The 17065-nt window shown below is 29.3% G+C and overlaps 1 protein-coding gene across 8 annotated transcripts in view; it reads right to left on the bottom strand.

Moving 5' to 3' along the window:
• The window catches only part of LOC107448785 (multiple PDZ domain protein), a 684699-nt gene that overhangs the window by 507588 nt on the left and 160046 nt on the right, over positions 1 to 17065 (bottom strand). For all 8 annotated transcript variants that reach the window (XM_071183400.2, XM_071183406.2, XM_071183404.2 and 5 more), the window contains one exon: positions 8526 to 8754. In XM_071183400.2, the coding sequence (XP_071039501.2) occupies positions 8526 to 8754 (229 nt within the window). The remainder of the gene's footprint in view (positions 1 to 8525; positions 8755 to 17065) is intronic.

Below are 17065 nucleotides of genomic sequence, written 5' to 3'. Positions count from 1 at the left end.
GCGCTGCCTGGCCAAAGACAGGAGTGTGTGGAGAAAAAGAGTCGTGGCCTCTGAAGTGCCAGTTCGGCACTTCAGAGGAAAGGGAGAAAATATAAGGGAGACACCGGTGTCCCATCTGCGTCAAAGGGTTAAGAGTCCTTCAACAACTTTCACTTTTTAGGGTGCCCTAGAAGAATTTCCCTCTAAATATTTCCTCAATTTTATAAATGTATTTATTTTGTTGGACGTAATATACAACACCATTTGACCAACTCCTTTAGAATGGGTACTATTATTTGCGTTATGCACTGTACAGCTGATTCTGGCTGCTGTACCACCAAATACTGTGCCAAAATATTATTATATTAAAACTCCTAAAAAAGCACAAAAAACTTTCTAGTATTTTCTATTAAAGAATTCTTAGTGGGGGGAGTAGGGTTGTTCCCATTAAAACATTTAAATTAATCAGTACCGTACATCCTTTCTGAGTAGCTTCCGTATTTTAACAAAAGACATGAAAGCTCCGGGTTTTTAAATTCCTTGAAGTCTTTTGATTAGAACAAAAAAAGAGAAGAAAAGGAGCTATACTTTTCATATACATTTACGTGAAATCAGTTACTAAAAGAAATATTTAGCTTTTAATTTGTGATTTACAAGTCATACTAAACTATTGTATATTTTTGCCAAGAGACTAGTATCCGCAAGAGCATAAACGTAAAGTCCTGGATTACCTAGCTTAAATAGCGTCACTCTTTTCCCCACAACCTTTCTGTCGCCAATCACATGGGTAAACAGTCGCCATATTGGTGACTAGTTTGAACGGAGTACCATTGCGTTCGATCTGTTATTTTTATTTCCGCTTTTATTTTTTACCTTGTTTCATACTTTAAAATTCATAATGACAGGATGTTGCGCATTTGGGTGTTCTAATAATTCATAATCAGTCTTTAAATTTCCTCATAGGTAATTCTCTAATAGGTAATATTAGATAACGCAATAAAAAACGACGGAAAGTATGGCTGCATAGATTTGGCAGAGATAAATGGAATCTAAACGAAAGCAGCAGATTATGTGAGGTAAATTTGAAATTAATTATGTAGAGCAAATATGTTTTGATTTTTTTTCCAAATTAGAGATTTTACAAATTCATTTGCATTAAGTATATTCACCTGAAATAAATGAAAATAGACTACAAATATTGTTTTTAACATTTCGTTAGAAACATTTTTCGTTAGAAATCTTTAAAAATAGATTTTAATAGCATTTAAATATTTGAGCGCTTTTGTTGCTAGAATTAAAAATAAAGTCAATTTTTGTAATACTGATAAAATGATTATAAAATGATACAATTAAAGACAAAATCATGGAGCTTAATGTAATAAATGTAAAATACTTCCCAAAAACATTAATGCTGTTTCAGTGAATTTATTGGTTTATTATTAATAACATGTTTTATATTCTAAATGACAAACACATTTTTATTTAAATTAGTATTTTAAAAATTAACGCCTATTTTAAAATATTTTTCGACTTTGTTATGTGCAACTAAAATTTTAATTAAGATTTGATATTCAATTCACCGTACTTAGCAGTGTCTAATTATAAAATATCAAATAACAATTGGTATTGATTAAGAAAAAAAATATTTGACCTATTGGGAAACAAACTTTTATTTTGAATACTGTTAATAATGACCGTAATTATTCAAATAACAAATCACATTTAAGCCCTAGGTACTTAGCTTTAAATCATACCACTCTTTGCACCTAGCAACAAAAAAAAACGACTGAAAAGATAGGAATAATATTATATCCAATTATAAAAGACGAAATGAGAAAGTAATATTTATCAATAAAAAGTGGCGTTTAAGAATAGAAACTGCGATTTCTACATTTAGAGTTGCAGTCACCAAAATGGCGACGTGTCACTACTTATTAAGGGCTTTATATACATACACATATCCACATTCTTTCCTCAATCATATGTAAGTGTAGTTTTCCCACTCTCCGGTTAATTTAATTATAATAAAAACTCTAATAAATAAAATTATTGATTGTTTTAATTAAAAAAGCTCGCCAACTGTAATAAATGAAATTATAGATTGTTTTAATTAAAAAAGCTCGACAACAATATAATTTTTAACTTACAACCAAAAACTTATTTTTAATTGTTGATAAAAGGCAACAGAAACAAATTAGCTAATAATCAATAGTCAGGTAGAAAATAGTTGATACTAAATAGCTAGATTTTAAAAAAAAATAGATAAAAATAAAAGAAACAGCAAAACATTAGATAGCATCAAAAGAACAATGTCGAGTGCAGCTCACCGGAATAAAGCAGCTTTATTGGATCAAAAGAAGACCCCCTTATTTTTGAGAGATATCTTTCTAATATTAAGAGAATCAGTAATTGGAGTGTTTACTAGACGGTTTACTAGATTTCGTCCAAGTTTGTACCACAAAACTGTTTTAATGGTTATTGAAAAAGTGCCAGAAAATGTCATTGATAGCCGGCAAACATTATTGAAACATACTATTAATCATTTCACGAGCAAAATAGTTTTTTTAGACAACATACCTTTTGGACAAGAAGTCAGAAATACAAGCCAATTTTCGCCCGCATGTCTAGATGAAAATTCATACTCAGTACTGTTCCAGCCAACACAAAGAATTCGAGTTTCCGTTCCAAAAGATACAAGTTTTTGTTCTAAGCTGGACCTATTAGCTAAACCATTTTCTCTCTTATCTGAAAAATACCCATTACCGAAAGAAATTGTTCCTTTTTCTAAAAGCGATAATTTTAACTGTTCAAAACAAGTCTATGAGGCCGTCTCCAATCTATCTCCTATGTATGCACTGGACTGCGAATACTTTTCCAGAACAGGAAAAGACAAGATTCTGACTTGGATGGCAGTTGTTGACGAAAACCTTCAAACCATCTACGAATTCAAAGCAACAAGTAATGAAAGTACAAAACAAAATGATACGAATATAGATATGGTGTATAAAGAGCTCTACAAGATAATACCGGCAGGTGCCATACTTTGTGGCCATTCTCTCAACTTCGATTTGCAAGTTTTAAGAACAATACATCCTTACGTTATCGATTCCAGTCTATTATACCAAACATGCGAAAACAAATATTCTCTCAAAGAACTTACAGAAACACTTCTTCGAGAAAACATTCAAGCAACAAGACAGCATAGCCCCATTGAAGATTCCATCGCTACCATGAAGCTTGTACAGAAAAAGCTAAATGAAGTAATGACAGGTTCTGAAAAATCCTCGATTGATGCATTGAAAAACAGCGTTTATTATAAACACGGCCTCTTTCCTTTAATCCACAACCATTCAAAACAATTTGCCATAATAGGTCAAAAGGAAGATATCGATGCATATACGCAAGATTTTGTACCAGCTAATGCAACGAAAATCCCTGGAAATGATCTTGAAAGCTTAATAGAAATTACAAAGCAGAACATAAATACCAATGACTTTCTTCTGGCACATTTGTGTGTGGACTCAAATCATGACTCAACATATCAAGATGTAATAGCCGATATATATAATTCCTGCCCAAAAAACACACTGGTATGCGCAATCTTGGCACCACCAGTTCAAGAATCAGCCTGCTTCCGTAAAAGCATTTTCTTTAAAAAGGTGAAAAAGGATGACAAGAAACTAGAGGTGAAAAAAACAGAACGATAACAACAAGAAAGTGAAGCATAAGGGAACAACAAAATACGGTTGCAGCTACGGATATGGAAGAAACGAGTTTGGACTTCTAGTTATCTAACTTTTAAATAAAGTCAGTAATATATCATGATCAAGGATCATTTCTTACTTTCAGGTTTGTTATAAGTTTGCCGGGGAAAAAAACCACCTGAAAAAAAAGCTTTAAAAAAAACCAAGTGGGATTTTTCATAAGTGTATTTTATTATTAACAAATCCGCTTTCGACATTAAGTTTATAATAGAATAAAATACAAGCTAAGTGCTTTGAAATATTTATATTTCCTTGGCAAAAAGTATTACTCTTCTGACCAAACTATTGGAACCATGTTTCCTAGATTGCGGCTTCTTCCTATATTTTGGAGACCAGATATCAGAATCCGTCGAAAAATAGGTAGGTATATTGTATAAAATAAGTAGATATAAAATATAGGTAGGTATAAAATAGGTAGAAAGTACATTGTGTCTGATTTCGTAAATTAAAATATCGTCTGCACTAAATAATTAGCTTATTCGAGGTCACCCCCTGGAACTTGAGTCCTAGAACGTGAAGATCCGCTCATTACATCAAAAGTTATTCAAGGTGTTCCTTTTAAAATTAAAATAAATAAAAATAAAAAGGCAATTTAAACTATTATTATTTAACCATTTCAAGCGACTACCTTCTTCGAACAGCGAGGTTAAGTTTCTTCCACGGATCATATTTCTCACGTCTGGCTGTCACACCTCAAAAAATTAATTAGTTGCAAACAATTAAAGTAATAAAGCAGGCAATTAATCCAAACATTCACAGAATATTTTGAATTATTTGGTGGAAAAGAATTATTTAATTCTTTTCCACCGAAAAGTACTTAGGCAACAAGTTACCGCCGCATTTCAAACCTCCCGAAATTCTCAAGTGAAGAAATAAGATACCAACTTTCAACGATATAACATTAAAAACATAGAAAAAAATAGTTTTTATAGTTTTAAAAAATTTATTTAATTTCTAAATTATATATTGCTGCGTCAAAGGGCTCGTTTGAAAATGTTTTAGTTTAAATTAATAATTTGCATGTAAAATTTTACCCCATCAAATCTCCGATAAATGGTAAAATTATTGGGGGGAAAAAATCGTTTTTTACTTTTCTTTTTTGTCTTTTTAACAAGTGAAATACAATCTAAAAACAATTCTTTAAAAAAGATATTTATAGTACTGTCAAATGCTATTCATTACAGAGAAAAAATAATTAAAAAACACACTTTAACAAATTTGATCGAGTTTTCACGCACTAAGATACGAAGTTCAAAGGCCTAACTCTAAATATGGTAATACATTTGTGAAGACAATATTTTAAGTTAAATGCAAATACGTAATTTCTCGAAATCATAATTTTCTCTTGGCGAATTTAAATTCCTGATCCTTAAAATAGTGTGCTAGCTGATTTAACAAAAATATGGTCAAACGTGCTAAATCAGTAGTGCAATCGTCAAAAGATTGTTCACCCTTAATGAAAAAAAATGCGTCTTTCAAGCTGGAAGTATAGAATCAAAACGTAGAACAGTATAGAATATGAAATTCGAAAGAAATTTGTGGAAAGATTTTTGAGCAACCAAACATCAAAAAATTGCAATTTTAAATTTTGATTTTTCAAGAATTATTTGATCCATTTACTTCAAATTTAAGATTCCGTCATTTAGAATTATAAGAATTATATAAAATATCATTAGAATAATTTAATAATAAAATAATTATAAATTTTCTGCGCTCACTAATTAAATAAAACCAATATTTTTTTTTTTTTTTAACAATTTTCGATGGCAAATTCATTCATTTTTAATGGCAAACTAAATTTCATTTTTGACGATAACGATAAGAAAGTGGAGCATTATGAGAACAATAAGATAACTATTTTTCAACTATTTGATGACAAACTATAACGTAAATTTCAAAACATGTACTACAATTAAGTACTTTTAGCTATATTCCTATATTTTAAACTATAATCATCAAAACAAAAATCCCCATGAAAATATCTAGTTCGTTCGAATATGGAGAGACCTTAGAAGATGTAAAAACGTTAAATGAATGATTAGCATTAATAAAAAGAAACTTTAAGTGGCAGTACAACTCAATCGTGATAAACAAGTTATTTAGAAGTTTTGTAAATTAATACCAAGTGTAGCATAATTTAAAAAGCTTGTTAGCCATGAAGATGTTATAAAACAGCCCTAAAATCTCACACACTAAGCTTTGAAAAAAATATTTCTTTTTAAAATCCGAGGTAAAATCCCTGAGAAACTAGATGTTTTTAAGATATCGATCTTAAGTGCAATAAAATTAAACGTGTCGTCCTTAAATTTTTAAAGATTACATCGTAAAAAATTCTTTCTCAAGATAAAAAAAAATATAAAAAATGCGGGCGCACTTAGATTTTATAACTTACCAAACTTCGATAAAAAAAAAAAAAACAGTGAAAAGAAAATAAGCTTTTAAGGTGGAATATTGTAAAGAAAACAAAACGCTCAACTTAACTCAATTTCTCTTCTTATCTAGAAGCGCAGTAAACAAAAGTGTATTTTCTACAATCCTGCATTATAAAAGTAAATGAAGAGAATAAAAATTTTGGTAAAGCTTCTTCAATAAAAGATACTTTAGAGATTGAAGTAGCATAAAAACATCCAGTTTCGAATGATGGTCTCTACTCCGGTAAAAATATTTTTTCTGGAACAAATATGTTGCACTACTGAAATTGTTCCGAAGTCTTATGGTCTTGATTGTGATTTCCAGTTATTTTTAATGTAATTTATTTAAAAGAAAATTTTAATGATCAGCTAAATTTTAAAAAATCATAATTTCTGGGTATCTGCTACATTTTAGATTTTCAAATTCATGACTTTCCATGACTAATTCCAAAAACTTTTCATGACTTATCGAAGTTACTATTTCCTCCGACAAAAACAGAATAATAAATTTAAAAAGCGTTATAATAACATTCATTGAAATGAAAGGTATAACCAAAACTGTTTTACACTGCATCTTCATATTTATTGATTTTAAATTCAAAAAACAGAGTAAAGAAACAGTTGGAGCAATAAAATAACAGAAAAAATAATAGCTGAGCAAATAATTCTTTTTTTCTGCAGAATTATATTCCAAAGATACTTTTCTTGATCATCAGAAAGGAAAGAAATACTGATTTTTCCATTCTCATTTCAGAATAAAAAAATTTAGCTTAAGCAAATGACTAGCCTGCTTAAGCTAAAATTTTAAATTGATAAAATAAAAATTATAAATTAAAAATAATAATAACTCTGAAATGACAGAAGTTTAAAACATACTTCACTCTAGAAATATTTTTTCTTTCATTTTTTAAAAGAATACCATAATTTTTAAAGAACATGATAAAAACATTTTATATTTTAATAAAATATGACTCTGAGTGGGGATTTTGTTACAAATTCAGATATTCGGAACACCATTAAATTTGGGGGGGGGCAGAGGAATCCCATTCTAAAAATAAAATTTTTCGGCGACCTAAATTCATGACTTTTCACGATTTCTTTTTTAAAAAATATATCAAATCATGACATTTCATGACAAATTTTGTCCAATACCGAAATTCACAACTTTCCATGATTTTTCATGACATTCCAGGTGCGCTGATACCCTGTAATTTTCTTTTAAAATTGCAAAACCCGTAGTGTTATGATGGGGGAAAAAACGGTCTGTGATGCAGTGGAACTGGTAATTAAATTTTATTTCTAAAACAGATTAAATGCAAACCAGAAAATTGCTTAACAATTGCTTTAAAAATGCAATCTTAAAAAATAATGGTTTCATGGACCACTACTTAAAAGACGTTCAGAAAAATACTAGATGTGGAATAGCTTGGATAAGTGTGTGCAGGTTTGGAGAATGTAAAAATGCAAATATATAAAAATTATATGGGTTTTATATGGCTTATTATATGTATTTTATACGGGTCTGCAGTTCACTTTTCCAGCAATGCGAGAAGTTTTTGGATAAGTTCACAAAGTAAAATTTTAATCGAAGCAATAATCGAGAGACTATTATTCTTATTTATTTCATTCAGTTAATAGATAAGTGAATAACAAATGAAACGTAATCAAAAAGTTAACAGCACATTTTAAGGTGATAGCATATTAACAGCACATTTTAAGGTGATAGCACATTAACAGCACATTTTAAGGTGATAGCACATTAACAGCACATTTTAAGATGAGGATGCAAGAAAAGAGCAGCTCTGGCGTTCCAACTGCAGTTCATTGATCCTATCGCCCAGAACTTATACGTAGCAGTTTTTAGTAGAATGAGAAATTTTCATTTCTTATGAAGACATACTTCTCACTATTCAACAGATGTAAGATAAGAGTTAATTCCTCTGATTCCGAAGTAAAAAAAATACAAAAGGAAAGTTTCCCCTTCTGATTTCCACGTCTCAAATTGTATCTTTGCACATTCAATTCTAGCAAACAGTATAGTTTGTGTACGGTAAGTACTCTCATCGCCACAAAGTCTGATGCCGTCTGCTGCTATGGAAACAAGAATAGCGCATTTCAGGGAGGGTAGCTTCTCTTCACAATCTAGGACTAATACAGTAGACCAAAGAAAAAGATTCCCTTTCTCTCGACTATCCGAGCCAAAACCTGTCCTAAACAATGCCCTACACTCCTACTTTAAATAGTTATACCCCGTAACCATAGTCACAGGTCCAGACGAATGGCTAGGGGAGTTCTTACTTTAGACAAACAATAGGTACAATTTTAGTCAGCTATGGTTAGACAATAGCGAGAAAATAAAGTGTATACTTACTACCATATCGGATCCTTTGGACGCGTCACTGACGGCTGAAGGTGACCGCTCCAGGGATACAGCAGGGGTCACAGGTTCTGATGTTGGAATACCGCCCCGGGCCACGATTAGTTCGACCAGGCCCCGGGCTTGCTGCAGAATACTTATGGCCTGCTGATGGGAGATGTTGCTGTCCAACGGCTGGCCGTCGATCGCCAGGATCTGATCGCCTTCCTGTAGACGACCATCTCTGCAATAAATATACGCCCGTTAAGAGAAAACCCAGAACGGTTTTAACATGCAGTATTTAAAACATCAAGCAGAGTTGGAAAATATCGTTATTTTTTTGATTTATTATTTTTGTAACTATTATATAATTAGAATATTTAAAAACAGTTGTGCTGTGAATTCGAATTGGTTGCCATTAAAGTTTGAATGTTGTACAAGATAAATTTTGAGAGGTGACCAAGCTGGTCACCAAAAACGACTAGTATAACTAAAACAGATAAAATAATTTAACTAAATGTTTTTAAAATATTTATTTAATTATTACAAACTAATCCCGGAAAAAATAACATCATGATTATTTTTGGTCAAGCTAAACACTCTAAAATTTTGAAGACAAGCAGGCAGTTTTGGTAAAAAATAAAGAGTAAATTAATTTAAATCAGAATACATTAAAGAATAATGACATAGTTTTGAACTGCAAATAGTGCCCATTTTATTTTACTCATGAACTATTTAACCTGATCAATAAAATCTAGACCTAAAAGAAAAAAAATAAGAACCCTTTGCAATCAATTGTTTGCTGCGTCAGAAATAAATTAATTTTAAAAGTATAAATTAAATATTATTTCCCTCACTTCTAAAAATAGAAAAGTATAAACGTTAATTTAAATATTTTTAGAGAAAATTAAATTGCAAAATGAGACAAAAAATAATCATACTTGGACTTCATTTCACTTTAACTTTATTTTAAATAAATAAAAAAAAGATGAACTCAAAATTTACAAACACTAAAAAAATATTTGCAAGACAAACAACTGAAACGTTGAAATTCAAAATCATATTTTAATATATTATTAAAGCTGAAATGTAAGCTCACAGTTCTCAAAAATAAATTTCTAAATATACATCGGAACGACATAAATTAAAAAGAAAAATCGGAGAAGTAAGAGGAATAGAATCTTTTCAAGTAATCCGTGGATTATACACCACCACCTGAGGCAACTCAATAGCATCTGCTCTCAACGTTCAATTAAATTTAATAGGCCAACACTTAAGGAGCTAAAGGAGAAATTGAGCTGATAATCAAGCAAGCTAATATCTTAAATGTAATCAATCCATATAACGACGTAATTTTGGAAGATTTAATATAATGTATAAAATACTGAAGATTTAAATAAATTATTTAGCAATATACTAACTAGTAGTAAATAGTTAGTAATACTATTATTAACAATTTATGCCTAGCTTATTAAAGAAAATACTATCAAATGCAAACCACCAAGAAATTACTTTCAACATATTGATACAAACTAAAAGTGAAATCATATTTCATACCTTGCTGTATATAGCCCATTGGCATTGTATATAATATATTGGCATTGTGTATAATATATTGGCATTGTGTATAATATATTGGCATTGTGTATAATATATTGGCATTGTGTATAATATATTGGCATTGTGTATAATATATTAGCATTGTATACAGTGTTGGATTTCCAACTTCGTTTTAATATTACATTTTATATTTTAAAAAAATTATTTTATTTTGCAGGAAGGGAATTATACCTTAAATTACACAGATGTTTTAAGATAGATTATTTATTCAAAGTAATTCTAAAACCCCTGAAAATCACTATTAAACTCACCAATCAACACCTTCAAACTTTTTAAACAATGACCTGGTGGTTTTAATATGTCATTTTGTAACAAACTAAAAAACTGTCTACATTCAAAACAGAATTTTAAAAAAAATTTTATATTTTAATATACTCTTGTGTGTAACATTACATTTTGTATTTTAAAAAAAAATAATATTTTATTTTGTGGGAAGAGAATTAAGCCTTAAATTACACCGATGTTTTAAGATAAATTCAAAGTATTAGATTCTAAAACCGCTGAAGATCACTATTAAACTCACCAATCAACGCCTTTAAACTTTTTAAACAGTGACCTGGTGGTTTTAATATTTCATTTTGTAACAAACTAAAAAAACTGATTACATTCAAATCAGATTTTTAAAAATTTTATATTTTAATATACTTCTTGTGTGTCTTTCTATGTATTTTCTTTTCAAAATCTAAATTTCTGAATTATTCTTAAAATACTGGTAAAAAATATCCTATCGTAAATATTGAAAGATTAGAAAAGAAGCTTAGATTTATTTATTCACCCATTTATTGACACATACGTGCCATAAAAAGAAAAAGTCCACAAACCATGACTTAAACCTTATGAGTCACTTTATTTATGAAATGATTCACTACACAAAGTCGACTTCAAATATAACGTTAAGTTAACAGAAATAATCCCACTACAACTACTTGCGATAATAAAAAACCTCTCTAAATCGATCAATCATTTTGGTAAAAATACAAATAATTCAGAGAGGACAATCAATTTGATACAAAAAATAGAGCATTGATTTAAAACTATAGCTCAATATTTGATACGTTTTCATGGTTCTATATTGTAGTTGATAGAAAGAAGTACTGAATTATAACTGCAGCTCAATATTTCATACGATCATTTTACAATAAATTCGAATTTTTACTCTTTTTTTTGACAATATTCGATAAGATATTGCACAGAAAGGAGATAATAATCAAGTTCACGAGAAAAGAAGACATTAACATAAAAGCAATCTTTTCTCAAAAGTAACACCTGCAGAAATTATTTTTACTGCACTTGTCTTCGTGTGAAAACAACGAATAAGATTACTTTTTGAAATAAAAGATTAATAATAAATAGCAATATTTTATGCAATTTATATTAATCACATGTTACTCTCTTTAACATACTAAATCCATGCGCTAGGGTTTTTAAAACATCCACTTACAGAAGAGATAATACATTGTACAAGTCTACTTAATCTGATTTTATTCACTTCTTTTTGACAATCTCTGCTATTTTTTACTAATATAGTAACAAAACCATATGTATCAATCTAACTTGAGCTATTTTATGGTAATTAACAAAATATACACATTTTGTCTACAATCAATTAAAAAAATTTATTTTACTAGAATAATTCTTTAAAAAAAATAATAATAAAAAGTATCTTTTGATCCATTTGTTTTACAAACAGGTTTTATTTATAAAAGATGAAGTTAAAAACATAAATTGAGTCTAGATTTGTGTCTTTACAATCACTCGTTCGGATTTTACAGCAAAAAATAATTTTTAGAGAAAAAAAGGTCTTAAAGGAGACGCTTTCAAACTTAATTATTATTTCATTGAGGCAGAATTTAAATGTTATTTTATTGAGCAAAAACTTTCCAACAATTAGCTTAAACCAAATGGCACCTTTTTAGAGGGTGCTTCAGAAGAGGCAATGAAAAAAAAAATTTCCCTATGTTCATAAACGCAAATTGACCCTTTGCATTTGAGGTGACCATACTGCCAACTACAAAACACATACCAATATGACAGTGAACATTTTTAGATCTTAACGTTTAACCACTTCATTTAGTACCTTCTGGTAATGGTACGTGTGCTTCTGATAATGGTACAAAACACATATCACTTTGACTGTTAAAATGTTTAAACCCTAACGATTAACCACTTTATTTAGTACCTTCTGGCAATGGTAAGTGTGCAACTACAAAACACATACCACTATGACTTAAAATTTTTACATCTTAACATTTAACCATTTCATTAGTGCCTTCTGGTAAGTGTACAAACTCTGACTTCTGTGTAAGCAAACTTAATGCATCCGTTTTCCAACCGTTGAATGTACGTCGAGTGCAAACAGCTAAAGTCAAAGATGTGATTAAAATCAAGAATGTCTATAAATATTGCAAACAAAAAGTAAAAGAGATAATAAAGAAAGAAAATGCGGCACTTTTGAAAAGATCTTTAAATGATGCCTTTGGGCAAAGACCATTATACAACTCTCTCTCTATCCCCGCCTGAAAAGGAAATGGTCACACACCAAAACACATCTTCGCAAGAAAACTTTTGGTAATAATGATACCGAATGGGGCTTTGAAAAGTAATCTTTTACACGGTCGAGTCTGGTTACGCAAAAGGACGTTCTATCTCCACGACGAACCTGCAAACGTCGGAAAATTCTCCAGAGAAAACTTAGGAGGAAAGTGATTTCCGGGTAAACTGTGATAAATGAGTCTACCTTGCAGAGATAACTGGATAACCGTGAAAACTTCGACAGAAACTTCTCCAATAAATAGAAAAGATCGTTGCATGAACTAAAATTATATATCAAGATTAAACGCCGGTTGGGGGATTGGCTATTAATTGGCGGCGGACAATGGTTGGAAAGTTGCCACACGAGCCTTAAGTATATAAATGTAGTCAATTTATTCCTCTTTTAATATAAAACTAATCGGAATTCATTCAGTATTAATATAAAACCTATAAATCGATTCTTACTGAGTAAAATAAACAGGTTAAAAATTATTAAGCAGTCACGTTAAGGGTAGTCCTATGCAGTTCAATTTAAAATAACCATTATTAAGGCCGTTTTTAACTACAAATCGATTTTCAAGATTTTTTTTTTTTTATTTTTAATTCTCCACTCCTCTGAAATATTTTGACGGAAGAGTTTTCTTAGAAGTGTAAAAAATCGGTACAGTAAAATTGTAAATATAAAAGAAGTACATTTTCAAATTTTAAAAGAAATAAAAGAAAAAATAGGTAGTAATTGTCATTACCAATGCTCGATCCCAACTCAAAATTCAATTATTTGATTCTTTATGCCTTTATCCTTAAGAATTTTGAAACGAATGCAACTCTTACCAAGGTATATATAATTTTTTTCGAGTTATAAATATAGTTATGAGTTAAGAATTATGGAAGAGATTCTATTGATTACTTATTATAAATTAAAATTTGTCAATAAGGGCAACTGTCATTACCAAGCCTATTTTTCAATGTCATTCTCTACTAACTGAAGCTGTTATAATTATCAAACTGATTAAAGTACAAGACCACAAACTTTTATCAGTAGATTCGTATGTTACTGTTTGTTGCAAAGTTACATCAAGGGCATTTATTTTTAAATTACTACCAATTTCATTACTACTAAATTAAAAAATAATAACTTTAAATTTTCTAACTCATTTATAAAGAGCTTTGAAACTATATAAAAGCAAATAAGTATAAAATTAGGTTTTATTTATTTATTTTTTATAATTTAGTCCTAAATAGGTTTGGTATAAAAAATATCATTATTTACATTTTTTTTCCCCAAAAGGCAAGGCAGATATACAAACAAATAGCTATACAAAAATCTAGTTAAAATGCAATAAAAAAGATGACAAAACAGAATTGTCAAAAGTCATTGCCTCATTATTTACATTTAAATCAGTAAAAAAAAATAATAAAATAAACAAGGGATAGGAGAAAGTAAGAGAAAGCGTATGGAAGCAAGCTGTAACACAAATGAACCGGCCTTTTATGACTACTATAAGTTGCACAATAAAGGCATATTTTTAAACATAAAAAAATTTATGATACGGGGTTTTTTCACATATTTAATTTTGCTCTTGCTGTCCAGTGATTATAGAGTAGTGTAATTCGTAATAATACATAAAAAATTTGTGAATAACCCCCGATTATTTTGAGTTTTCTTTTAAAAAGTACAAAAACTATATGAAAAATTGCTTGAAACTTTTTACATTTTTAAGATATTTAAATCATATTTTTTTCCATCCGTTGCCAAACACGATTCACTACAAATTTATGAAAAATTAATTTCAAATTTTTTCTGCGCATGCGCAGTACAAAAGAACTACTTTAACTACTCAATCTTGCGCATTTTTTAACACATTTTTTCAAATTTTAAGACAATAACTTTGTCATTAATTTTAAATTGCAACAAAAATTTTGCTTAATTTTAATGAATATTTTTAAAGTCACATTGATTGTTTACCAAAACAAAAGACCAAAAAAAATTAGTTTTAATAAAAATGTTCATATCTGCATAAATATTTGAGTCAAATTAACTAAATTTTATGCAGTCAGCAGTCATTGCAAATAACAACCAAAGTAATCGATACAAGTTACAAGCTTATTGCTTGTTTTTCTGGCATAGGGTGTTCAAAAATACTTGTTTTACTCTTGTAACTTATTGTCGGTCTCTCACACATCTGAAAGCTTTAAACTTCATTGCAAAGTATGAAAAATCGCATGAACTGAAATTACAAAATAGTTACTTCTGAAATTACAAAATAGTAATATATGTATTTCTTGAGAAATTCAGAAAAATATCAAAAACTGAAAGTGTCTCTTCAGTTACTAGTATTCCATTGTAGGAAAGTGTATACATTATTATTATTATATTTTTTTTTTTTCGTATGCCTGTTTATGCAGTGGGGGTGCGATTGTTCCTGTTTTTCAGTGGCGCCATCTATGGCCAGGAATTCGACTTCTGCCACGCCATTCACACAACCACAACTCATTTATAGGGATGGTCACATTCACACACAAAGGAGAAAGGGCACAGAACACACACACACACACAGAGAGAGAGAGAGAGAGAGAGAGAGAGAGAGAGAGAGAGAAAGAAAGAAACATCCATGCCCTGCCCGGGATTCTAACCAAGGACCTTTCTGATGTAAGGACAGTTCCCTGCCCCCTACACAGGCCGGTCGGCGTTATTATTATTAATTATAATCTTAGATGATATACATTGCAACCAGTTCAAAAGTTACATAAAGTATCGGCAATATTTACCTAAAATTACCTAAAAAATTACCATAATTCTCGTAAAATTACCAAAGTTCTCGTAAAGTAAAAATACTAGACATTTTTAAACTAGTTGAACTTATATAATTTCCGCAACAAAAAAAAATAATAACTAGCAATGTTGTTTGAGCTCATTATAAGGAGGTAAGAATGTTTCACAGAGCAAGACGATGGACGTTCATTTCGACTTAATGCACATTCAATTTATCACGGTGCAAATTGTTTCACTTCAAACTATTTTAATCTCATTTTAATTAACACACATGCAAGTTCACTCGATGTAAAGCTTCCTAAATGCGACGATTAAGAACCGACAAAGACACAAAGTGTACTTAAGGAGATGCAGCGGAAACACGTTGTAAGACAAACTCATAACGTATGTTTTGAAACATTTCATGTCCTAAACTGGAATTTAACACCTTAATTCATACAATCAAGTATGCAGAATAACTCCTGAAATATAGAGTTGGATGTCTAATTAGGCAAATTCAAATTATATCCACCTACTTCATGGTTATTTTGTATTGCGTAAGAGTGGCGAACTTTGAATTTTAACTTAGAATTTAATTTTGATGATGTATACTAATGAAGGGTTTTAATAATATATGTCTCCACAAAAACTAGAACATCAAAATTATCTTTAAAATAAAATGTTTTAATTAATAATTTTATTTTATAAACTTCAATTATACTACATCTTACAAAATGTGATAATTAAATATACTTTAAAACGAAAATAAAAAATAAGATTTAAAAAATTAAATTACAAAAATGCAAAATTATTATTTAAAAAATGCAAACTGACTTACTACTACGAAAAGAAAAATATAGATTAAAATCTGTTTTCTACTATTAAATACTAATTTTTAAATAAAAATTTGAATTTTCAGAATTTTTTTCCTAAATTTTGTGTAATCGTTAACTTTTATAGCATTAAAAAAAGATTTCAAAGGGTATATTATGGTAAAAATATGCTACAAGCAAAAATTAATAAATATTTTTTAATCCACGAAACATGTATAAAAGCAACTAACAAAAGCACGCAACTTTCTAATAATATTTCATTGATTTGAGTTCAGAGTTCTTTTCACCTGGCACAAATTTAAAAAGAAAAAAAGAAAAAAATATTTCTGCGTAAAACTTATGAGGTCAACTGTAAAATAAAATAAATTAAAAAAATTTTAAATTTTCAGATATTTATTCAAAATTATTAAATATGCGGTCCGGTACTCGTATTGGTCGCAGTGTTATCGAAAATAAAATTTTTAGAAAGTAATTTCACTCCATTAATTTTTGAGACGTAAGATTTAAAACTGAGTAATGAACTTCAAAACAGAGTTTACATTTATAAATTACCATCATTTCATAACACAGATTACATTATACTTAACAGATAAATTATGCAAACTCTCTTAAATTACTGATTTAATATTTTTCCGAAACAAACTAATATTAATCCACATTATTTAAAAAAATTTTTTCACTATTCAGTTTATTGAATTTAGGTTGCTAATTTTTTGAGGAAATTTATCAATAAACTATATAAAAGTAAGGTTTTCATCAACTCTTTTGATTTCAACTATTTTTTAGTATATTCGAATTTCATTTCAAAATGAACACCT

The sequence above is a fragment of the Parasteatoda tepidariorum genome, chromosome 7 (genome assembly GCF_982258835.1).
Source record: "Parasteatoda tepidariorum strain Cologne lab strain chromosome 7, Ptep-v5.0, whole genome shotgun sequence".
Lineage (NCBI taxonomy): Eukaryota > Metazoa > Arthropoda > Arachnida > Araneae > Theridiidae > Parasteatoda > Parasteatoda tepidariorum.
The sequence above is the reverse complement of the archived record's forward strand: the minus strand, read 5'-3'. Positions and strand labels throughout refer to the sequence as shown.